The 27,171-nt window shown below is 43.9% G+C and overlaps 1 protein-coding gene across 1 annotated transcript; it reads right to left on the reverse strand.

The window, feature by feature from the left end:
* Positions 1–2,936: 2,936 nt before the first annotated feature.
* LOC141166955 (beta-1,3-galactosyltransferase 2-like) lies at positions 2,937–21,788 on the reverse strand. Its single transcript, XM_073654191.1, has 2 exons — positions 21,573–21,788; positions 2,937–5,004 (listed from the first exon to the last, which is right to left on the reverse strand). Exon 2 carries the CDS (start codon positions 4,994–4,996, stop codon positions 3,965–3,967), a length of 1,032 nt encoding a protein of 343 aa, XP_073510292.1. The 5' UTR covers positions 4,997–5,004; positions 21,573–21,788; the 3' UTR covers positions 2,937–3,964.
* Positions 21,789–27,171: the final 5,383 nt, after the last annotated feature.

Genomic DNA, 27,171 nt, shown 5'->3' on the forward strand with positions numbered 1-27,171 from the left:
ATTCCTCATGAATCCATGTTGGTTCGGGGTTAATAGATTATTAGCATCAAGATGCTCCGTAATTGCCTCTTTAATGAAGCTTTCAAAAATTTTGCCCACAACGGACGTCAGACTCACCGGCCGATAGTTTCCGGCGTCACTTTTCGCTCCCTTTTTGAATATTGGCACTACATTCGCCTGTCGCCAATCAAGTGGCACAGACCCAGTCTCAACAGAGTCCTTAAATATAAGATATAACGGTCTGTCTATCACATTACTTAGTTCCCTTAGTACCCGTGGGTGTATGCCATCAGGTCCTGGTGATTTGTTTATTTTAATGTTACTGAGGCGTTTCTGTACCCCAGCTTGGGTTAGATTTGTCATACTTAGTGGAGGATTAAGTTTGTCACTTCTCATTTCTCCTGTTATTTCGATTTCCTTTGTGAAAGTTGTCGAAAAAAATTTATTTAATAGATTAGCTTTATCCTCATCTTTCTCTATGATTTTGCCTTCCTCACTTTTTATCGGTCCAATATTATCCGATTTAATCCTTTTACTATTTATATACGTAAAGAACAGTTTGGGATTTGATCTACTTTCCCTAGCAATACGTTTCTCTGTTTTCTCCTTCGCTATTTTTATTTGTTTTTTGCAGGTTCTCGTTTTTTCCTTGTAACACATTAGTGCCTCCTTACTGTTTTCCTGTTTTAATCTCTTGAATGCCTCTTTTTTGCTATTTAACGCCCCTTTTACATTCTTGTTCAACCATATTGGTTTCCTCTTATTTCTGGCCCTTTTATTCCCATACGGTATATACCTCTCGCACTGAGTATTCAGAATTCTTTTGAAGGTTTCCCATTTACTATTCGTATTCCTTTGATTAAGAACTTTGTCCCAGTCAATAAGTTGAAGGTTTTCTTTCAGCTGATCAAACTTCGCCCTCCTAAAGTTTAATGTTTTTGTTGTTCCCTTATTGATAACCCTACTGAAGGGCATTTTGAAGTCGATAATATTATGGTCGCTATTACCTAGGTGCCCCCCTATCTGTACCTCAGTTATTCTATCAGGCCTATTAGTCAATATTAAGTCCAACACGGCCTTCCCTCTCGTTGGTTCCTGCACTAGTTGGGAGAGATAATTATCCTTAATATTTGTCAAGAACCTTTTTCCTTTCTGAGATCTACAGGTTTCTGTTTCCCAGTCAATATCCGGGTAGTTGAAATCCCCCATTACAATCACCTCATTATGTTTTGCTACTTTGTCTATTTGTCCTAATAGCAGATTCTCATTCTCCTCTGTTATATTGGGTGGCTTATAGCAGACCCCTAGTAATATTTTATTATTATTTTTTGCCCCCTCTATCTCTACCCACATGGACTCGACCCGCTCTTCTCCCTCTCCTATAACTTCCCTTAGTCTGGGTTTTAGACGTGACTTTACATATAAGCAGACTCCTCCGCCCTTCCCCTGTTTCCGGTCCCTTCTAAATAAACTATAATCTAATAAATTTACCGCCCAGTCGTAGCTATCGTCTAGCCAAGTCTCTGTTGTACCTACGATGTCATACCTCTCCTCCGATATAAGCGTCTGCAGCTCATCCGCCTTATTGGTCAGGTTTCTTGCGCTGGTCAGCATGCAAGATAAAACTTTGGGGTTATTTAGCATCCTATTCTTCTCTAACGATCTAACTGTACTATCCCCACCCCCCTCTCCACCCTCATTATATTCACTTCTCCCCTTCCCCCTTGCTTGCCTCACATCCCACCTATTTCCTTGGTTCCCCCCCCCCCCGTCTCTAGTTTAAAAACTCCTCCAACCTATTAGCCATCTTCTTCCCCAGCACCGCTGCACCCTCCCCATTGAGGTGCAGCCCGTCCCTACGGTAGAGCCTGTAGCCGACCGCGAAGTCGGCCCAGTTCTCCATGAACCCAAACCCTTCTGCCTTGCACCAACTCTTTAGCCACTTATTCACCTCCCTAACTTCCCGTTGGCGCTCCTGTGTGGCTCGCGGGATTGGTAGTATTTCTGAGAAAACTACCTTGGAGGTCCTTGCCCTAAGCTTCCTACCTAGGTCCCTGAAATCATTTTTAAGGACCCTCCATCTACCACTCACTTTGTCATTGGTGCCAATGTGGACCATGACCACTGGGTCTTCGCCAGCCCCACCCAGTAACCTGTCAACCCGATCCGCGATGTGCCGGACTCGAGCGCCAGGGAGGCAGCACACCGTTCGGCGATCCCGGTCTTTGTGACAGATTGCCCTATCTGTCCCCCTAATAATAGAGTCACCCACTACCAGAACCTGTCTTGCCTGCCCTACACTTCCCCCCTCCCCCTCATTACTGGAGCATACACTCCCCCGGCGGTCAGAGGATCTGTCGTGCTCCAATAATGCCGGTTCTGAACCAGCCTTCCTATACTTCTTCCCTCTATCCCTCCTAACTGTTATCCAGCTCCCTGCCTGTTCAGCCTGCACTTCCCCTCTATGCTCCACCCCCAGTATTGACCCATTGAGTGTCTGCTCGGTGAGCAGCAAACTCCGTTCCATGTTGTCGATGCTCCTCAGTACCGCTATCTGAGCACTTAGATCCAGAATTTGGGCTTCCAAGTGCACGATATGCTCACATCTCTCGCAGCAGTATGGATCCTCGAGCGGTTGCTCACGGAATGCATACATTGCGCAAGATGTACACTGCACGGCTCCGGCCAACATGGACGTCATTCTATGGGGATACAGTCAGTATATATATACAAGTACAAAACACAATTATTTATATATAGGTGTATGGACGGGGATCAATTAGGGATGTGCAAGTGTATCAATTAGATATCGGCGGGGGATCAGTTAAGTATCAAGTATGGACGGGGGAATCAGATAAGTAGGTCAGGTGGATTAATTAAGTAAAAAGTAAAGTAAAGAAAGAATGAAATACAGTCAGCAATTCAGTCCTAAGTCCTCCCTTCCAAACTCCCTGAATCCAAAGTCACTGAAAAACAAGTCACACACTTACTTTCGTTCGCACTTACGCTCCGGACACACGCAGCTCGTTCACACTCGCAAACTAAGAGATTTAAAGAGTTTTTTTTTTCTTCCTTTTCCAGCAATGTACCCTTCACCTCAATGCACTTCCAAAGGACTTGATGTCCAACCAGCTGCCCCTTATAAACCCTTAATTATGACCCCTTCCCCTTAATTAACCCCTTGTGAGTAAATCTACACCTCAGGATTTTAGTGCAATGTAGTTAACCCTTAAATACACAGGTAGTAAACTAAGAAACTAAAACTGTAGTGAGAAAATAGGTTTTAAAAAGCCCAATAAATCTAAACAGGTAGAAAAGCACTCAGCAGGTCACAATGCAGCACTCACCGCAATTCACACAGGTATTTTCTGCAGGATTCCCAAATACCTCTTCACTGAAAAACAAGTCACACACTTACTTTCGTTCGCACTTACGCTCCGGACACACGCAGCTCGTTCACACTCGCAAACTAAGAGATTTAAAGAGTTGTTTTTTTTTTTCGTTTTTTTTTCTTCCTTTTCCAGCAATGTACCCTTCACCTCAATGCACTTCCAAAGGGTGAGGAACCTTAGGCCCGCGAGCCATTTAAGACCCTTGGTGAGCTTTTATCTGGTCCCCGGGCAGATTCCTGGGGACCACAGTGCTTCGGCCAACCGCTGTATTTTGATGGTCGTGGACCATTCATTTCTTCTTGCTCTGTGAGCATGCGCTCGTAGTGTTCGCTACAGAATGTTGAGGAGCGTGCAATGAAAGATTATGTCCTGACACCAGTGCACAATTTGTACAGCCACCGAAGGATGGTTTAAATATCCAAATGGCCCTTGGCATAAAAAAGATTACCCATCCCTGGGTAAGGGGTTGGACATGGTTGACTTTTAACCTGGCAAGTGGCATCATAGCTGTCTGGTAGCTGCTTATCTTCCTCCTTTATAAAGACAAAAAGTCCCACAGATTCCATCTTGCCTTAACATCGAAACATCCGTTTCCCCCAAAAGTCTCCCCAAACATTTATCAACTCATTACCCTTATAATGGTGAACCATGACGAGATTACAAAACCGGTAGGGATTATAATCAATTTTGTGCCCATGAAACATATTTTTTGGTGCTTTTGTAGGTAAAATGTCCAGTTTATACAAACAAATACCAATAAAAGCATCTTCAATGGCAAAGATCAAGATATCTTGAGCCACTTTGTAGATTTTTTGAGCCATATCGCCTGAGAACACGTATGCTGGTCCCGAAGGGTACGGTGGGTATGTGTCACCAGGATAAGCTTCTTCAGGTATGTACCATTTACTCTCTTTGTCTCGTATGGGTCCTGAATAGCGTACAATAAACCCTGTAATATAATTACTACGAGGTGGAGATTCTGGATGGAGAAGTTGGTGGACAAGATAGTTGACATTGAGAAAGACATCACTGTCCACTTTCATCACATAAGATGCGTTAGAACAAAATTTTATCACCCACTCCATTCCCATTAAGGTTTTTAGAGTTAGATTAATATAAGTATCCAGGAAGTCTTGCTGAACAATGTCTTCATAAAGGGTGCTTTCCGTTTCAAGTAGTTTCTGTGTAGTATCAGTCATTATGGAAGATATGCCAACCAAGAAAATCCTTATAATGTCAACACCTTCATAGTTGCTTATGTTTCCCCAAGTTGTTCGTATGGCATCTCTAGCATTCCCATCTTGACTCTCTCCACTCACCAGGAGAACTAAGAATGGCTTCCTCATCAGACATTTCTCTGGTTGGTTAATTAGAAACTTATAAGGATAAGGATAAAGCAATACCTGGGAATGATTTGAGGTAGAAGATGAAGAGTTCCGGATGATAATTTGACTCGTGAAGGAACGGAGCTGGAGGTGATGGCGGAACCATTTATAGCTGTCCAAGAGGACATCACCTCCATCAAAGATGGCAAAGAATACCAAAAATATGACACTTATAAGACATAGTTTAAAGTTTTTCCAAGTGTTCAGTCTTCTTGTCATGATGTTTCCTGGAAAACACAAAGACGTAGTGTAATTATAAAATGTATATCAGCACTTACTTGGTGGCAGCCTGTTAATTATTCCAAAGTCCCATCACAAGCTACATAACATGTGTGAACCCCAAATGCCTCGAATCAAAAGAGTCTGCGACCCAATTCAAAGAAGTCAAGTCTCAGACACCAATCATCGCTGTGGTAGGTTAAAGGCTTAATACATTTCCAGCTAATGTAGGCCAAATCTGCCAATATTGGCAGGTTTGGGTGACACTCTAATGTGTATGGGAGTCCCAGACAATTTATTGTTGGGGGAAATATCTGTCCGGCATGTACGATTTTTGACTGTCAATCATTTTATTCTCCCGGAGATAAGCCACTAAACACATGTCTGGTGGAGGCTCACTCATAGAGAACACACAAGTGCTTGGCCACTTGAGCACTCCTGTGTATGGGAGAAGCTGCCGAAATGGCTGCAGGCTGTACAATCGGCAGAAGCACTGTTCGCCTGACAGTCATCTCATGTGTTTGATGGACTTTAGAATGGTGTACATGGGTACTAAAAAAACACTATCTAGTTTGCAATTAAAGTAGTGCACACCAAAGTGACATAACGTGGCTTGCCAGTAACCAAGGAAAGGCGAGCATTTTACATTTTTAACCCCTGCCCAATTAGCGCTTGCTGAGATCCTTCCCCCAGTTCAGTATAGAATTTATTCTTCAAATAAATGTATTATAATTTGAGGAAAATACTGATGTAATTATGATTTGCGTAATGAAATGGAACAATTTCATTATCCTAGCCTTATCCCTAACTCTATCCATAGAAACCTAACCTTAACCCAAAATCAATCCCTAGCCCTGGCAAATTTTGCACCCCACATAGACTTTTGCCCTGGATCCCCCCTAATGCTGTGTTCCTATCACACCCTATACCCAGCTTTGGATCTTCATTTGCCTTTTCTAACTACAACCTTTGTTTTACTCAAATTGACCATCCATGTCACATATGTCAAACTCTGGCCCGCGGGCCCAATCTGGCCCACAGGGTGAGTATATTTGGCCCGCGATGCCGGGTGGGTCCCTCGCATGGCATGGCACTTTCAACTATATCGGCATCCTAGATACCGACACCGTTGAAAGCAATGATGGAAAAACTCTTACTGTTGCTCTTATTCATTCTCGTCTGGACTATTGCAACACTCTACTAATCGGTCTCCCTCTTACCAAACTCTCCACTCTCCAATCCATCCTGAATGCAGAAGCCAGAATCATATTCCTCGCCAACCGCTACACCGATGCCTCTTCCCTGTACCGTTGCACTGGTTGCCCATCCAATACAGAGTTGAATATAAACGTATCTCTCTCACCAACAAAGCGCTCCATGGTTCTGCACCACCCTACATCTCCGTCTACCACCCTACCTGTGCCCTCCGTTCTGCTAAAGAACTAAAACTAAAATCCTCAATAATCCAAGACTTCTCGCGTGCTGCGCCAATCATTCGGAATGCTCTACCCGGGACACTTCGACAAATTACTATTATCCACAGTTTTAAGCGTGGCCCAAAAGCGCATTTCCTTAGACTGGCCTACCACCCCACTCACTTACCTAATTATCCCCATTTTGCCTATACAATATTTTCCTCAAAATCATGACCCTCACAGCATCTGTTCACACACCCTCCATGCACTTAATAGCCCTCTATGTCTGTACTGCACACATACTGGCTAGTGACCGGTTCATGCCGCGTTATGTAAATACCCTATTTAGTATATTATGGCTGTACCGTACAATACAAGCACTTTTTACCATTTACCTTTCGTGTCCCCCCTATTTCCTCATTGATTGTAAGCTTGCGAGCAGCAGGGACCTCACTCCTTTTGGTATTTGAGTTATGTATTATTCGGTAATGTCTTTATTGTCTATACAAGTCTCCTCTAAAATTGTAAAGTGCTGCGGAATATGTTGGATCTATAAAAATAAAAATGATTATTATTATGGAGTAAGGAGCGTCAGCTAATGCTCCCTCTCCCATTATTCCCCCTTTATGTCTGACATCTCAGCGCAGCAGGTGCAATGACGTCATTATAAAGAGCCCACTGTACAGAGGTGTGCAGAGGATTTGAAGACACCATGAAGAGACTGGAGTAGTGGAGGAACGGGCAGAGATGAGTATTTATATTTTTAATGTGGGGCCTATTATACTGTATAGAGCACTATGTGGGGCCATTATACTGTATGGAGGACTATGTGGGGCCATTATACTGTATGGAGGATTATGTGGGGTCACTATACTGTATGGAGGACTATGTGGGGCCCATTATACTGTATGGAGGACTATGTGGTGTCCATTATATTGTATGGAGGACTATGTGGTGTCCATTATATTGTATGGAGGACTATGTGGGCCCATTATTCTGTATGGAGGAGTATGTGGGCTCATTATTCTGTATGGAGGACTATATGGGGCTATTATTCTGTATGGAGGACTATGTGGGGCTCATTATTCTGTATGGAGGACTATGTGGGGCCATTATTCTGTATGGAGGACTATGTGGGGCCCATTATTCTGTATGGAGGACTATGTGGGGCCATTATACTGTATGGAGGACTATGTGGTGTCCATTATACTGTATGGAGGATTATGTGGGGTCACTATACTGTATGGAGGACTATGTGGGGCCATTATACTGTATGGAGGACTATGTGGTGTCCATTATACTGTATGGAGGATTATGTGGGGTCACTATACTGTATGGAGCACTGTGAGAGAACAGAATCCATTTTGAGTATGTGGTATCCATCTTGTCTTGAAACTTCTGTGTAATGGTGATCAAGTAACACTGATGGGCAGGGAGGTTTCACATTTCTATTCACTCCCCTAAGGTTACTATTGGTTCATAGGTCAGAGGGAACTATTCCTTTGTCTCTGACCTTATTTAAAGTGCCTCATGTGTTAATAAAGCAGAAGTCTTTTCTAGTACACCATACAAGGCTGTGCTGTATTGATTTCCCGAGCACTCGTAAAACAAATCTTATTAATTTGGAGTTCGGAAGGCATAGAAGAGAGCGTATTTCGCTCACAAGCACTATGTGGGGTCATTATTCTGTATGGAGGACTATGTGGGGCCCATTATTCTGTATGGAGGACTATGTGGGGCCCATTATTCTGTATGGAGGACTATGTGGGGCCCATTATACTGTATGGAGAACTATGTGGGGCCATTATTCTGTATGGAGGACTATGTAGGGCCCATTATTCTATATGGAGGACTATGTGGGGCTCATTATTCTGCATGGAGGACTATGTGGGGCCATTATTCTGTATGGAGGACTATGTGGGGTCATTATACCATTATACTGTATGGAGCACTATGTGGGGACATTATACTGTATGGAGAACTATGTGGTGCCCATTATACTGTATGGAGCACTATGTGGGGCCATTATACTGTATGGAGGACTATATAGGGCTCATTATTCTGTATGGAGGACTATGTGGGGCCATTATACTGTATGGAGAACTATGTGGTGCCCATTATACTGTATGGAGCACTATGTGGGGCCATTATACTATATGGAAAGCAATGCAAGACCCCGTTTTACTGTATGAACCACTACGTGGGGCCCATTATACTGTATGGAGGACTATGTGGGGCCCATTATTCTGGATGGAGGACTATGTGGGGCCATTATTCTGTATGGAGCACTATGTGGGGCCATTATTCTGTATGGAGGACTATGTGGGGCCCATTATACTGTATGGAGGACTTTATAGGGCTCATTATTCTGTATGGAGGACTATGTGGGGCCCATTATACTGTATGGAGGACTATGTGGGGTTATTATACTGTATGAAGGACTATGTGGGGCCATTATTCTGTATGGAGATCTATGTGGGGCCATTATACTATATGGAGCACAATGTGGGGTCATTATACTGTATGCTGGACTATGTGTGGCCATTATACTGTATGGAGCACTATGTGTGGCCATAATACTATATGGAAAGCAATGCAAGACCCCGTTTTACTGTATGAACCACTATGTGAGGCCCATTATTCTGTATGGAGCACTTTTTGTGGCCATTATTTTCAGTATGGAAGGCAAACTAGCAGGGCCGGCTCCAGGTTTTTCTGGGCCCCGGGCGAAAGAGTCTCAGTGGGCCCCTTTAACACATACCACGATTCATGATGCAGAGATACGGCGGAGAAATATATATATATATATGTATATATATAGTACAATGCAAAGATTTCACTTCTTACATTACATGAATGATATCTATTGTAAATTCCACAATAGCTCAGAAACCGGTGAATCGCTCCACACAGAATACTGGCCCCCATATAAGGCTCCATACGGAATACTGGCCCCCATATAAGGCTCCATATGGAATACTGGCCCCCATATAACGCTTCATACGGAATACTGGCCCCCATATAACGCTTCATACGGAATACTGGCCCCCATATAAGACCACATACGGAATACTGGTCCCCATATAAGGCCCCATACGGAATACTGGCCCCCATATAAGGCCCCATACGGAATACTGGCCCCCATATAAGGCTCCATACGGAATACTGGCCCCCATATAAGGCCCCATACGGAATACTGGCCCCCATATAAGGCTCCATACGGAATACTGGCCTCCATATAAGGCTCCATACGGAATACTGGCCCCCATATAAGGCTCCATACAGAATACTGGCCCCCATATAACGCTCCATACAGGATACTGGTCCCCTTATAAAGCTCCATACAGGATACTGGCCCCCATATAACGCTCCATACAGGATACTGGTCCCCCATATAACGCTCCATACAGGATACTGGCCCCCATATAACGCTCCATACAGGATACCGGTCCCCTTATAACGCTCCATACAGGATACTGGCCCCCATATAATGCTGCATGCAGGCTGTTACCCCCCACATAATGCCCCATACAGGCTGTCCCCCCCTTATAATGCTCCATGTAGGCTGTTACCCCCCACATAATGCCCCATACAGGCCCCCCCACTTTTAATGCTCCATGCAGGCTGTTACCCCCCACATAATGCCCCATACAGGCTGCCCCCCCTTATAATGCACTATGCAGGCTGCCCCCCCTTTATAATGCCCCATGCAGGCTGTTCCCCACCTTATAATGCCCCATGCAGGATGTCACCCCCCCCTCTTTATAATGCCCCATGCAGGATGTCCCCCCTCTCTTTATAATGCCCCATGCAGGATGTCACCCCCCCCTCTTTATAATGCCCCATGCAGGATGCCCCCCCTCTCTTTATAATGCTCCATGGAGGATGCCACCCCCCCCTTCTCTTTATACTGCCCCATGCCTCCATACATTAAAAAAAAAAAATCAAATACTCACCTCCCTTCTCCTCACCTGCTACCTGCTGCCCGCTGCTCGGGTCCGAATTCCAGCGTTGTCGGCGTCTTCCCGCTCAGCGCTCCCTGTGACGGCTCAGGGGAGGGCGCGGTGTAAAGACGTCACCGCACCCTCTGACCTGAGACGTCACAGGGAGCGCAGAGCAGGAAGACAGCTGATCTGCGGAGGCACGGGGAGAGGTAAGTATCCTGCTGCCGGGGCCCTGAGCAAGCGGCGGAGAAAGGCGGGCGCTGACACCGCTCTCCTCCGCCCATAGCCCAGCGGGGTGTGCAACCGCCAGTGGGCCCCTCTGCATACTCAGGGCCCCGGCATTTGCCCGGGTGCGCCGGGTGCTGACGCCGGCCCTGCAAACTGGCCCCGTTATTCTGTATGAAGGACTATGTGGGGCCCATTATACTGTATGGAGGACTATGTGGGGCCATTATACTGTATGGAGCACTATGTGGGGCCTATTATACTTTATGGAGCACTTTTTGTGGCCATAATACTATATGGAAAGCAATGCAGGGCCCGTTTAACTGTACGGACCACTATGTGAGGCCCATTATTCTGTATGGAGCACTTTTTGTGGCCATTATTCTGAAAGGAGGACTATGTGGAGCCTATTTTAATGTATGGAGGACTATGTGGGGCCCATTATTCTGAAAGGAGGACTATGTGGGGCCCATTATACTGTATGGAGGACTATGTGGGGCCCATTATTCTGAAAGGAGGACTATGTGGGGCCCATTATAATGTATGGAGGACTATGTGAGGCCCATTATACTGTATGGAGGACTATGTTGGGCCCATTATACTGTATGGAGGACTATGTGAGGCCCATTATACTGTATGGAGGACTATGTGGGGCCCATTATACTGTATGGAGGACTATGTGAGGCCCATTATACTGCATGGAGTAATATGTGGGGACCATTACACTGTATGGAGGACTATGTGGGGTCATTATACTGTATGGAGGACTATGTGGGGCCATTATTCTGTATGGAGGACTATGTGGGCCCATTATACAGTATAGAGGACTATGTGTGGCCCATTATTCTGTATGGAAGACTATGTAAGGCCCATTATTCTGTATGGAGGACTATGTAGGGCCCATTATTCTGTATGGAGGACTATGTGGGGCCCATTATTCTGTATGGAGTACTATGTGGGGCCCATTATACTGTATGGAGCACTTTTTGTGGCCATTATTTTGTATGGAGGACTATGTGGGGCCCATTGTACTGTATAGAGGACTATGTGGGACCCGTTATACTGTATGGAGTAATATGTGGGGACCATTACACTGTATGGAGGGCTATGTGGAGTCATTATACTGTATGGAGGACTATGTGGGGCCATTATACTGTATAGAGGACTATGCGGGGCCATTATACTATATGGAGCACCTTTTGTGGCCATTATACTGTATGGGCGCTGTGTGGGGATTATAGATGGACAATCATACTGTTATGGGGTCATCTTTCTTTGTCAGGGGATTGAGGGAGGAGGGACAGTAGGGTCGTCATACTGTGCGTGTGGAGGGTACTGTGTAGGAATTCATTGTGGGGGTATCATACTGTGTTTGGGGGCCTTTTGTTTGCATCATACATTATTATCTGTATTATTAAAAGTTTTTTTTATCCTTTGTTATTACATATTTAAATTAGGCTATTGGTCATGTGCTTTATACTGCTCTTACATAACATTATATGATTCCAATATTTTATTCTAAGATCTATTAATTAAAATGTACTTTGTTCATGGGACAACTCCTTTAAGTTTGTTTCCATATCAAAAAGTTCATCGTAATATTTGATGATTAGGACAAACTTCCTCAATTGTAGACATTTTTTTTAATAAATATCAAGCTTGACGCGCGACTTTGTCCAAGCTTTTAATTTTGGTCCTCTGTGTATTTGAGCTTGACATCCCTGATCTATGTGTACACAACTCGACTGTTATCAAGATAAATGGTGCCACTTGTGTGAACGTTACTACTGAAGAGGACCCTTTGGCCTTGATTGCCTGGGCAGCGATGAATATGTAGCTGCACTGGATCCATCTATGTTCCTTGATAGATTATTGTCTGGGCAGTCTCATTTAGGCATTGAAATGGTCATGTTATTGGGTACTGTATGGTCTGGTCATTTGTATACTGTATCATTGTAATATATGGTGCTCTATAGCGGGGGCATTTAGGTTCTTCACAATCTAATCTAAGGGCGCTCCTAACAACCCGCAACATTTATCGACCAAGGCAAGTTTTTGATCTTCTACAATTTTGTGCCACCCCTTTCTAGATTTGCCTTGTGACTATATCCTGCTTTGGTCTCAGCTAGCCCATGATTCCTATCCATCTAAATGGACTATCTTTATCCAAGGCTTTTATCAGATAGCCCTAGTTTTGCTGTTGACCTGTACCTTAGACCCCCCCAAACGTTCTATAGATGGAGTAGATATGCCCAGGGGCATAACGTGAAGCTCCAAGGTCTCATTATGAAATTTATAACATGACTTTCCTCTGCTATGTATCCTTTATAATGGGTCCATTTAGATACCAGAACCCAGGTGTGACTGCTATGTCTCTGGATGCATTTACCTGCCACCACTTATCTTTCTTTTCAAGACATCTGACAAGTCTGTAGACAATATAATATTGGTGGAAATATCAGACTAATTTGGAGAATGCCATGCAACCAATAATGCTTTGGGGCCATTTTTGTATATTAACCCCTTTCTGACGTGGTCAGTAATATATGTCGCAAAGGCCGGTTCATCCGGGACTCCGGCGCCGAGCCCGCACTGAACCGGGCACTTGTCAGCTGATTATTACAGCTGACATGTGCCCGCAACAGCCGCAGGTGGAATCGCGATCCACCCACGGCTGTTAACTAGTTAAATGCCGCTGTCAATCTCTGACAGCGGCATTTAACAGCGCCGTGCCGGAAGCGCATCACTTACCCCGCCCATTGCTGACCCTGTCACGTTATTGCGGGTCACTGATGGGTGGGCATGACAAGCCTGGGTCTGCAGCAGACACCAGTAGTTGTCATGTAAAGATTGCTATGATCGCCACCTAGTGGTCGGCGCTCATAGCACAGGAGCATTTCTGCTACATAGAGGTGATCTGCTCATCACCTCTATGTAGCAGAGGCGATCGGACAGTTGCTGCTTCTAGTCTCCTATGGAGACTATAGAAGCAAGCAAAAAGTAAAAAATATAGTAATTAAATATATATATTTATATAAATATATAATTAAAAAAAAATATATAAAAAAATATAAAAGTTTAAATCACCCACCTTTTGCCCCATTCAAAATAAAATAATAAAAAATAAACCCCACATACATATTTGGTATCATCGCGTTTAGAATCGCCCGATCTATCAATATAAAAAAATAATTAATCCGATCGGTAAACGGCGTAACGAGAAAAAAATTCCAAACGCCGGAATTATGTTTTTTTGGTCGCTGCAACATTGCAATAAAATGCAATAACGGGCGATCAAAACATCGGATCTACCCCAAAATGGTATCAATAAAAACATCAGCCCGGCACGCAAAAAATAAGCTCTCACCCAGCCCCAGATCCCGAAAAATGGAGACGCTGTGGGTCTCGGAAAATGGCGCCATTTATTTATTTATTTTTTTTTTAGCAAACTTTGGAATTTTTTTTCACCACTTAAATAAAAAATAACCTATACATGTTTGGTGTCTACGAACTCGTAATGACCTGGAGAATAATAATGGCAGGTCAGTTTTAGCATCCAGTGAACGTGGAAAGAAAAAACAAAACAAAAAAACAACTGTGGAATTACATTTTTTCTGCAATTTCACCGCACTTGGAATTTTTTTTTACCGTTTTCCAGTACACGATATGGTAATACTAATAATGGCGTTTAAAAGTACAACTCATCCTGCAAAAAAAAAAAAAGCCCTCACATGGCCATATTGACCGAAAATTAAAGAGGCTATGACTCTGGGAAGAAGGGGAGCAAAAAACGAAAACTCAAAAAACGGAAAATGCTCTGGTGATGAAGGGGTTAAATTTCTTGAGAGACAAGTCAGTCACAGGATATATGTCTACCGTGGATATCTAAATGTAGGCAATGGGCAAAAAGGAAAGTCAGCCAAGTATACTGTAGGTCTGCAATATAGAATCATAGAATCACAGAATGGTAGAGTTGGATGGGACCTCCAGGGTCACCTGGTCCAACCCCCTGCTCAAAGCAGGATTCACTAAATCATCTCAGACAGATGTCTGTCCAGCCTCTGTTTGAAGACGTCCATTGAAGGAGAACTCACCACCTCTCGTAGCCGCCTGTTCCACTCATTGATCGCCCTAACTGTCAAAAAGTTTATAGAATAATCTTTGACATGTAACTTAGACAAAGTCTATAGATATAGATTGATCTATACGTGATGACTATTTTGACTTTTCCTAAACCCTGATTACAAAACTACAACTCCCATAATGTCCTGGCAGACAGCAGTGGTCAGGATATATTGGAAGTTGTAGTAGAGCTGCAGGGTGAAGACTACTACTGAGCACAACGCCAGGTATATATAGCAGCCGTTAGTATAAAAGATCCTCCTACTTACCTCCAGGATCACAGACGCAGTGATCCTCCCATCATGTCCTGCACCTTTCAGGTGTCTGATCCCTACATTACTTGGTATAATTGCAGATTTCAGTATTATTGTACATAAGCAGCTTGTCTCTTCATGCCTGGGTGCAGCGGTGCTTGGTTAAAACTACAGCTATATGTAATGCTCAATGTGTCAGATCCCCAGGGGACACCCGACATATCTACAGAAAAGATTTTTTTTTTTTCTGGAGGCTTTTAATGACAGCACTTAACTAGAATCACAGACTGCTGTTCTGTACGTGGCCTCTAAATACAGGTTGCAATAACCTGGGGACCAGTTGTGCACTCGTTATCCACCTGCCTCATAGAGATAGAGCAGAGATAAGAAGATGGAGAGAAACTGGCACAAATCCTGTCCCTCCTGTCAGTGAAAAGATGTAACCCCCCCAATAATGCAGAGAATAAAGCAAGAGCGAGACCCTGGGTCCTATCTACTGTCATTGTAGCCACAGGGACTTCAGTCTTGGCACTAATGCCAATTTACAGGGCTTAGGATGCAATGATCTCAATTTTTTGGCATTCTAGAACCATCAGAAGAGTAGATCCCGAGGGGCAATCTCCAGTTCTAATGTATTAAAAGTCACAATAAAAGCCCCAAAAATGATTAACCCCCCAGCAAAAAGTGACTCAAAGTATTGGTCACCTCAGCTTATCTGTTTGATCGACCAACCGTAAGCCCAGGTACCAAAGAAGATGTGCTATTAGTGTCCAAGTAGAAGAGATAAAAATTCTTACACAAATCTCCCAATTCTAACTGCACTATTATGGGGCAAAATGTGATTAGTACAATCATGGGCCAATTGGCAGCACTATTATGGAGCATGATATGGCTGGCACTGATATGTGCTATGGTGTGGCTGATACTGATTAAAAGGCATGTGGTTGGTACTAATATGAGGCATTTGGCTGCACTGTTAGGGAGCAGGGTGTGGCTGGCACAGATACGGGGGGGAATGTGATTGGTACTATTTGGTGGCACATGTTTGCACTGTTATGGGATATTTTGTAATACTGATAATGGTGCATGTGATTGATAATATTATGGGGCACAAACATCCAGAACTATAATGGGACATGGTTCATAAAGAGGCATGTGGGCGATACTTTTATCGAGCATATGACTGCCATGGGGAATGATGTGATACTAATGTTACACGCACGCCGCTAGTTCAGACAGGGCGAGATGGGTTTCATTAATTCTTTGGAATCCTGGGGGAACCGTTACTCAGGGCGACCATAGGCTGCAGATTCTCTCAGGCACACAATAGATTCAATTGCTGACCAGACACATCTGACAAGAGTCTTTTTCAACAATTTAACAGTGGGATTTAATCTGAAGCACGGCCAGTGCAATTCAGGGATATTACAGCAACAATCTTCATTACAGTACAGTCTGAGTTTCTTGAGCAACCGGCTCCAGTAACAATACAGTAGTTTCTTCACAAGGCACAGTATTACAGTCTCTTCAGTAGCAGAATTCAGCATAGATTAGATCTCTTAGCAGCACACTTCTATGCATACACAACCACAGGCTTTTCCTTCACAAGGACTCAATAGTACACAGTATTCTTTATCCTGCATGGAGATGGAGGGGGGAGGGTTTGATGAGGGAGATGATCCCTGTGACACAATTCTTTCCAGTCCTTATCTTCCTGCCCAATAATACTCTGCACTGTTAGTTCAGGGAGTTTATCGGACCTGTGTTTAGTTTCTCTCCTGATCTGAATCCTGTTCAGTTGCCTTCTGCCAGATCCAGATAACATACCACCTTTCTCTTCGGCTTCAGCCAGACTACAATAACAAGTTCCCCACAATCCCCCTGGGGCTCTGCTAAAACACTCCCTGTTGCCTCCGACTGTGTTAACCCCTCTAGTTACCGGATGCTTTTGAAGCAACAGCACTAACTCTGCATGTCACACTAATTAAGAAGCTTGTGGCTTTTACTATTTTGGTGCATGTTGCTTTATTATTATTATTTAACGGGCCTTCTGCTTGATCTTGAGCTATGGCGACTTGATGGATGAACGCTCTGTAGAAAGATCGATCTTGTGCAAGTCTAGATATGTCCATCAAGATCTTCTCCACAATTATCTTGATAGTATGAAGCCATCGGGTTGCTGGTCTTTCTCTTCGCCTTGTTCCTTCTATTCTTCCGACCATGATGTCCTTCTCCAGTGAGATGTGTCCAAAGTAGGCAAGTCGTAGCTTGATGATCTTTGCTTTGAGTGATATGTCTGGCTTGATTTGTTCCAAAATTGATTCATTTGTACTTTTTTTCCATCCCCAGAACTGATAGCATCCTTCTCCAGCACCACATTTCGAAGGTGTCGATTCTTCTTATGTTTTGTTTCTTTATCGTCCAGGTTTTGCATCCATATGTTACCACAGAAAGAACAAACTATGAGCGAGCCGTTTCTTCGTTGCCAGTGTAATGTTCTTTTAGTGCTATGAAACTGATGGATTGACACAATGGGTCTAACGATGCCACATGGATGTACTGTTCAGGATAATGTATGCCCTTAATAATAATATCTGCCATGTGACTGTTCATGCTTGTACATGCTGTAGGTGTTTGCTTATAGTAGCAGTCCCATCTAGGACAGCTTTCATAAGTATGTCTTGGATGGTTAGTGAAATCTGACCATCAACAGCCCATGCAGTGGTCAGAGCGACAGTGTACTTAACTTTAAAGGGTCATGAAGCTTCTGCTGACTTGTTGGTGATCTGCAAAGTTATGAAACTGACTGAGGAAGGGTGTTAAAGTAGGTTGGGATAGAAATATTTTGGATGAATAAAAAAAATAAAAGGAGAAAAGAAAGGAGGGCGCAGATCTAAGTGTAGTATTTTAGTAATATCGAATTACAATTAAAAATTGCTCTCACCTTTGTGGTGTCTTGTTATCCAGCATGATGGGCTATGTGCCCACGATGCAGAAATGAAGCATAAAATTTCTGCAGCATTTCTGCATCTCCCTGGCAGAAAAAACGCATGCAGATTGTACATGCGTTTTTCCTGCAGAATACATGCGGATCCGCATGCAGATTGGCAAGCGCTTTCCAGGCGATTAGCATCACTTGGAAAGTGCTTGACAACTAGGTCACACTATATAAATCCATGCAAACAGCATGGATTTATATAGTGTGACCGTAAAACAATGCTTAAAATAAAGCTATACTCACCCCCGAGGCCCTGGTGTGTGCAGCAGCGCTCGTTCCTGTCTGGTTCCCGGCTGCCGGCATATCGCGAGACACAGCGGTGAAGGGCCTGCGGTCACATGACTGTGACGTCACCGAAGGTCCTTCAGCGCTGCCGGCATGCCGAGAGAAGCCGTTGGACAGGTGAGTATAAACTTTATTTGTTATTTTATTCTTTTTTTACAGGTACAATGGTGCCCAGGTCTGGATGAGAGTCTCCTCTCCTCCAGAACCGGGTACCATCCGCACATAGAGACGCATAGAATCCGCTTGTACAAATGTACAGACGCGCATTCTATGCGTCTCAATGCAAGTCAATGGCGGCGCTTCCGCAAAATTAATGCACATGCTGCGGATTTATGAGCGCTGCAGAAACGCTGCGGAGAAATCCGCAGCAACTGCATTGACATTGCGGAATGCCATTGGGGACCATGGGGTGCGGATTACCATGCGTTTTTGATGCGGAAATTCCGCAGCATAAACGCATGAAAAACGCATCGTGTGCACACAGCCTAACCCTGTCTTTAGGGAGTGGAGCAGTCGTCTGGATCTGCTGGCCTGCAGCTCAAAAACAGGTAAAGCGAGCTCCCTTGCAGGAGACTCGTCAGAAAGTGCAAGAAAGAGTTTCCAGTTTGTCAGGGAGCGCTTCCAGGTGATTCATTACTTACTCCAAATCTTTCAGGAATAATCCAGTTTATTTTTATACAAACAACGCATTTCGGCTATACATATAATTAGCCTTCATCAGGTAAAATCATAATTGCCTTTTAAGAATACATTTATATAGAATAAAAAGAGGAGGAGGAACTAATCCAACCCCTCAATCAATTTTCATCAATTTAAAACACATGTGCACTTCTAGAAGGTATTAAGCAGTTAATTAAAAGTGAACTCTATATTGATTTAGAAAGGGAAAAAAACAAAAAAACATCACTATATATTGTTCTTTCCTATTCAATAAAAAATTTTTTCTCTATAAAATTAATAAAATTATTTGTCATATGACTCCATTTACTACTTCACTGATAAGGGAAAAATATTTCTCCCGATTCTAGAATATAACGATGTCATCAATATTAAGAACTCTTATCTACTGCATCACCAATAAGGGAAAAATATTTCTCCCGATTCTAAGGTATAACAAATTTATCACCAATCGATGAACCAGTATCTGCCGGGATTGGAACTCATACATTTAGCTTCCCCATATCTACAATACTTGCGGATTTACTCCATTGAGCCACTTGCAGTTATAGTCTCTGGGTGCTTAATTTTTCTTTTTATTCTCTTTAGCTTTTCTCCCTCTACCTCATTTACGAGGTTTGCAGACTTCGATTTTTAACCCCAAAAATTTAGCGATATTATATGTTCTCTAATTTATCATTGAGGCCGTCTGGGTACAGAGTCCTCAATCTGTATATCCAGAAGGCCTCCTTTTTATTTAACTGTTGTATCCTGTTGGAAACATCTCTAGGGATCTGTTCAATCGGTGTCAAAATAACATTAAATTCTTTTTTATGTGCCAGCAAAAGGTGTCTTGATAGACTATGGATAAGGAGACCGACTCTGGTATTGTGTCTGTTAGAGGGAATGGATTGGGAGGAGAATTTTTTATTTTTAATCCCCTGACGAAGGACGCATGTCCGAAATGCGCGTCGGGGTTGGCGGCGAGGTGTCTTTCACATAAGCTGCTTTACATACAGGTATGCCATTCATTTTGTTTGTTGTTTATTGTCACCTCTGATATGTAACAGTGGGTGTCCAGATGTATCTGGAATTTGGTCATAAGCATTAAACACATCGTACGGTTACTCTATATTTATGAGTTGACCATCCATCCGTTATTTACTCTGGACTCTTAGGTGACCCTTACGATACATTATGTGTATATCCATTAATATTGTTTGGCATATGTACCTGTTGTCTTACTATTATAGATGTTTATAGTGCAGCAATTTAATTATTATTGTGTGATTCATTGATGTGTTTGGACACTGCAATGCGGCTTTCTTCCTGCATGTAGTACCACTTTTTACCTTAACACTAATAAAGGCTATTTATTCATATCCTTTGTCTCATTGGACCTATCATTCGGTGGTTCTCTCTTGTTCAGTGTGTGTTACCGAACGGTCTGCCATTCCTCATTGGTCCATATATTAAGCACTTGGTATAGGTAAGACCCGGTGAACTACGGGGTATATTATGGTCGGTGACCTGTGCTTTAATATTCAGCATTCTTTTCCTCATTTATAAATAGCAGCAGCCTGAGGGACATTATACAGGAGTACTGAGCAGTGTAGCTGTGAATCCAGTTGTGGGGGGTGAGAAAACACTTATTAGGAAGCAGAAGCACAGGTCTGTGTGTGACTGTGCCTCACTCATTCACACTGATCTTCCCCTTCTCCACTCTACAGACTTCAATAGGCAGCTGTATTCCTGCATTCTGAATTCCTCCAGAACAGAGCTTGTAATAACTAGGAGTTAGGCTGTGTTTGTTGCCTGTTGTTGATAGATCAGTGAATGCAAATGTCGCTCTATTGATGCATGTTGGAGAGGATTATCTTCTGCCAGATGCATCACAAGAGCTGCACTTGCAGCTTCACATCACTGATCTGTCAATAGTAGACAATAAAACAGCTCGGCTCTGCACTGCCTAGTTATTACAAGCTTTGTTGTGGAGGAGTGCAGGGGAGTTGAGCTTTGCCATAAACCCGCTAACAATTATGTAAAACCCCACAGGCAGCTATAGTGATGCTGATGGCGGAAGATAAAATTGACCAGGCAGGTTGCTGTACATGAGCAGAGAGTACACAAAGATATAAGGTGAATTCTACATTTGGATTAGCTTAATTATAACTCAGAGAGGTGAGGTTTGTCAGGAGCAGAAAAGAGATGAAGTTAAGGAGGGGTCTGCAGCACTGAGGAGAAGCAGGGCGCTGCTGAGAAATGCAGTTGTAGCAGATGAAAATAGAAATACCCAATCAGCTATGCCGCTGGATGCATTGATTGGCAAGATTAAAAAAGACACAAAAAGTACAAGAAAGGAACTTTGTGTTGGACTCAGTTTGCATAATAGCAATAAGTATGCACTTACTGTGCTTTGTGAGAAATAATGTGACAATTGGCGTAACCTTTTAAAGTCACCATTAGTACTATCACAGATCTCTTCTCTCAGTATTAAGCATGATAGACTTAGATACAATAGCTGATTAGAAAGCAGTGCCCATTATAAGTTTAGATACACCTACTTATCAGACTATATAACACATGACAAGTTTAGCATTAAATACACGGGCTGAGCAGACAGTATCACACATGATAGGCTTATAAACAATGTGCTCAGCAGACAATATCACTTACCTTTGTTGCACTTGTGTGTGGTTTTATCTCTTCCCCTGGTATGGTTAGACCAATGTTATATGGGCCACCGATGAGTTCTGACTATAGGTGATACAGAAATCAAATATCCCATTGAAATTCGCCCCTTATTTAGGATTTCTCTTATTCCTCATGTCTCTTCTCAGTCTAATACAGTCTTCTTTTATAGGAAGTACTTTGTCCTCTCCACTCTGTATAAACGTTTTAAGTGTGAGAACATGCTCGTAAAAATGGAGGCTACTGTGTACAATACCATATGATTGTATTTTACAAGCTGCCGTTACTACACTGTGTGCAGAATTATTAGGCAAGTTGTATTTTAGAGGATTATTTTTATTATTGATCAACAACTATGTTCTCAATCAACCCAAAAGACTCATAAATATCCAAGCTTAATATTTTTGGAAGTTGGAGTGGTTTTTTTTTTAGATTTGGCTATCTTAGGAGGATATCTGTTTGTGCAGTTAACTATTACTGTGCAGAATTATTAGGCAACTTAATAAAAACCAAATATAATCCCATCTCACTTGTTTATTTTCACCAGGTAAACCAATATCAGTGCACAAAATTTAGAAATAAACATTTCTGACATGCAAAAACAAAAACCAAAAAAATTAGTGATGAATATAGCCACCTTTCTTTATGATGACACTCAACAGCCTTCCATCCATAGATTCTGTCAGTTGCTTGATCTGTTTTCAATCAACATTGCGTGCAGCAGCCACCACAGCCTCCCAGACACTGTTCCCAGAAGTGTACTGTTTTCCCTCCCTGTAGATCTCACATTTTATGATGGACCACAGGTACTCTGTGGGGTTCAGATCAGGTGAACAAGGGGGCCATGTCATTTTTCCTTCTTTTAGACCTTTACTGGCCAGCCACGCTGTGGAGTAGTTGGATGCATGTGATGGAGCATTGTCCTGCATGAAAATCATGTTTTTCTTGAACGATATCGACTTCTTCCTGTACCACTGCTTGAAGAAGTTGTCTTCCAGAAACTGGCAGTAGGTCTGGGAGTTGAGCTTCATTCCATCCTCAACCCGAAAAGGTCCCACAAATTAATCTTTGATGATACCAGCCCATACCAGTACCCTACCTCCACCTTGCCGGCGTCTGAGTCGGAGTGGAGCTCTCTGCCCTTTACTGATCCCGCCTCTGGCCCATCCATCTGGCCCATCAAGAGTCACTCTCATTTCATCAGTCCATAAAACCTTTGAAAAATCAGTCTTAAGATATTTCTAGGCCCATTCTTGACGTTTTATCTTATGTTTCTTGTTCAAAGGTGGTCGTTTTTCAGCCTTACCTTGGCCATGTCCCTGAGTATCGCACACCTTGTGCTTTTTGATACTCCAGTAACATTGCAGCTCTGAAATGTGGCAAAACTGGTGGTGAATGACATCTTGGCAGCTTCAAGCTTGATTTTCCTCAATTCATGGGCAGTTATTTTGCGCCTTTTTTGGCCAACACGCTTCTTGCGACCCTGTTGGCTATTTGCCATGAAACGCTTGATTGTTCGGTGATCACGCTTCAAAAGTTTGGAAATTTCAATACTGCTGCATCCCTCTGCAAGACATCTCACAATTTTGGACTTTTCAAAGCCCGTCAAATCTCTCTTCTGACCCATTTTGCCAAAGGAAAGGAAGTTGCCTAATAATTAAGCACACCTTATATAGGGTGTTGATGTCATTAGTCAACACCCCTCCTCATTACAGAGATGCACATCACCAGATTTACTTAATTGGTAGTTGGCTCTCAAGCCTATGCAGCTTGGAGTAGGACATGTATAAAAAGTATCATGTGATCAAAATACTCATTTGCCTAATAATTCTGCACACAGTGTATTCTTACACAGCTGACTTTATTACAATAAAAAGCAGGCAAATTGCTTGAATACTGGTTGGATAGAAGCCTGTAGGTAAATGGGAACCTGTCAGCAGAAAAACAGTACTTACCTGCAGACTTACTGCCCAAGTCATTATTGGATCTTGTCAGAATTCCTGTTGTCCTTCAACAGTTTGACCACCAGTGGCTGCTATTGTTCAACTTAATAATTGTTCTGCAATCCCACTCCTTATCACTGGAAGCTGCTGTTGTGTTCTGCAATTGCCCTTTACTAAGATGGCAGATTCTGAACCTGTGGGATCCATCTTGTTTCCTGTTTGGGCCTACTTAAAGCCTCATGGATCTCTCACTCATTGCTTGAGTATTGTGTCTAGCTGTTAGCCTAGTTTCAGTCTCCAGCTTCTGAACATTCTAACCCAGAATGTTCTCACCTATCTATTGTTTCCTACAACTCCTTTTGCTAACTCTAAGAACTTCTACTACCGCTTACTGTTCCTGTTCGCGCTCCTTTGGCCACTGGTTTCCATCAGTATTACGCCAGTATCGTCAGACCCGTATTTGCCTAGGGCGGCGGGCTGCAGGGGGCGGCGCCTGGGTCAGAATGAAAAAAAAAATATATATTTTTTAAATCTCCCTCCCTTCTCCAGGTTCTTTACAAAAACCGGTATCTTTCTGGAGGAGGGGGACGCAAATACAAATGATCCTCCATGCGCTCCAGCACTTCCGGGGTCAGAGGAGCTCCAATCAGGTTCTCTAGCCCGGCGTGCGGTGCGGTTCGCACTCTGCTGACGTCACAGCAGTGTGACGAGGAGACCTCATCATGCTGCTGGAGAACATATGAGGGGGCTGCTGGGGAACATATGGGGGGCTGCTGGACAACATGAGGAGGGGGGGAATGCTGGAGAACATGAGGAGGTGAGGAACGCTGGAGAACATGAGGAGGAGGGAACACAGGAGAATGTGAGGAAGGGGGTAATGCTGGAGAACATGAGGGGGCTGCTGGAGAACATATGGGGGCTGCTGGAGAACATATGGGGGATGCTGGAGAACATATGGGGGGCTGCTGAAGAACATATGGGGGAGCTGCTGGAGAACATATGGGGGGCTGCTGGAGAACATGAGGAGAGGAATGCTTGAGAACATGAGGAGGGTGAGAACCCTGGAGAACATGGGGGTAATGGTGGTGAACATGAGGAGGGGGGATTCTGGAGAAAGTGAAGAAGGGGGGACACTGGAGAACATAAGGAGGGGGGAACACTGGAGAACATGAGGAGGGGGAACGCTGGAGAAAATGGGGAGTGCTGGAGAACATATAGGAGGGCTGCTGGAGAACACGAGGAGGGGAGGAATGCTTGAGAACATGAGAAGGGTGAGAACCCTGGAGAACATGGGGGAAATGCTGGAGAACATGAGGAAGGGGGGATGCTGGAGAACATGAGGAGGGGGGAATGCTGGAGAATATGATGAGGGGGGATGCTTGAGAACATGAGGAGGGGGGGAACGCTGGAGAACATGAGGAGGAGGAAATGCTGGAGAACATGAGAGGGGATGCTTGAGCACATGAGGAGAGGGGAACGCTGGAGAAAATGAAGAGGGGGGAACGCTGGAGAACATGAGGAGGGGAGGACTTTTGGAGAACATGAGGGGGGAATGCTGAAGAACATTAGGGGGGGAACCGCTGGAGAACATTACTGGGGGGGGGCTGCAGGAGAACATGAGGAGGGGGGAATGCTGGAGAACATGAGAACATAAGGAGGGTGAGAACTCTTGAGAACACGGGGGAGATACTGGAAAACATGAGGAGGGGGGAATGCTGGAGAACATCATGCTGCACATAACACATCTGCATCTCTGGCTGCTATGGGCATAAAAGGGGACAAACTTATGGTGTGGCACCCATGCTCCCCCGACCTCAACCCCATTGAGAACCTCTGGAGCATCATCAAAAGGAGTGTCTATGATGGCGGGAGGCAGTTCACATCTAAGCAACAGCTCTGGGAGGGTATTCTGCCCTCATGCAAAACAATTGAAGCAGAAACCATCCAAAACCTGACAAATTCAATGGACGAGAGAGTTCAGAAGCTCCTTTTGAACAAGGGGTCCTATGTAGAGATGAGCGGTGTTCGACTAGAACTGTTCGCCAATCTCAAATTCGAGCTGTTTTGGGCGGTGTTCGAGTTGTTCGACGAACCCGAACGATTTGCAAAAAATTCGGCTGTTCGAGGTTATGTTCGATAACTGTTCGTGCACCAAAAGCGTGTCCTGCATGTCTGGCGCTATTTAGAGCACCAATCATGCAGGGATTGTCTGCCACTCACTGTAATGCCACAGCCATGGTGGTTGTGGCATTACAGTGATTGCCCAAATCGATGGGAACAGTGCCAACAGTGAAACATGAAAAGCCGGCAATTCAGCAGCGGCATACACCGGTACCCGACAATTTAGAACCGAAAGAATAGAGCTTCACACATAGATTAGATAGATATAAACATGTCAGCCACATATATACGAAGTACAGTGAAAGTGCTGCTTACTGTACTTGTCATTTAGCGTAAAGGATTTATCAAAAAAAATAATAGTGTTTTCATGCACCGTCTCTTTAAAAAAGCCGACCGGCAATTTAGCAGCGGTACCCGACAATTTATAACAGACAGAATAGAGCTTCACACATAGATTAGATAGATAGAAACATGTCAGTCACATATATATGAAGTACAGTGATAGTGTTGGTTACTGAACTTGTCATTTAGTATTAAAATAAAGGATTTATTATTAAAAAAATTGGCGTGGGGTTCCCCTTAATTTTAGGCTCTAGCGGAGGTTAAGCAGACGGCTGGGGCAGATGTTTGAAGCCTGGGAAGGGGGTAATACCCACGGAGCTTCCCAGGCTACTAATATCAGCCCCCAGCTGAATACATAGCCTTTACTAGCTATTAAAATGGGGGACCCCCCCAAAAAAATGACGTGGGGTCCCCCCTAATTTAATAGCTAGCAAAGGCTAGGCAGACAGCTGGGGGCTGATATTAATAGCCCAGGAAGGGAGCCATGAATATTGGCCCCCTCCCAGGCTAGAAACACCAGCCGTCAGCCGCCCCAGAAATGGCGCATTCATAGGATGCGCCAATTCTGGCACTTAGCCTCGCTCTTCCACGCTGCCCTGGTGCGGTGGCAGGGGGTAATAGGGCTGGGGTTGATGTCAGCTTATAATGCCAGCTGACATCAAGCCCAGGTTAGTAATGGAGAGGCGTCTATAAGACACCCCCATTACTAACCCCATAGTCAAAGTTAAAAAAAAACACAAACACCCAGAATAAAGTCCTTTAATTGAAATAAAGACACAATCCTTTATTGTTCTAAATTAAACCATACTTACCATCACGCCCATTCCAGCTGAAGCCAACGATCTCCTGCAATAAAAGAAAAATAATAAAGCAACCTCATCCTTACCTTTCCATGGTTCCCACGACAGCTTCAGCTCTGCTACATCGAGATGACAGGCTGGACCGCAGCAGAACGCTGCCATCCAGCCTGTCATCCCGCAGACACTGAGAAGCGCAGGCTTGCTTGCGCTGCTCAGCGTCTCTCTGTGACGACATCCAGATGAGCCGAGTTCATGTCCAATGAACTCGGCTCACCTCATGCACGTCACTGACAGCGTGGGAAAATTCTCACGCTGAAGCGGTGAGTGCAGGAGAATTCTCCCACGCTGTCAGTGACGTGCATAAGGTGAGCTCATGTC

The sequence above is a fragment of the Phyllobates terribilis genome, unplaced genomic scaffold (assembly GCF_046119375.1).
Source record: "Phyllobates terribilis strain yellow unplaced genomic scaffold, ASM4611937v1 Scaffold_11__3_contigs__length_659146591, whole genome shotgun sequence".
Classification (NCBI taxonomy): Eukaryota; Metazoa; Chordata; class Amphibia; order Anura; family Dendrobatidae; genus Phyllobates; species Phyllobates terribilis.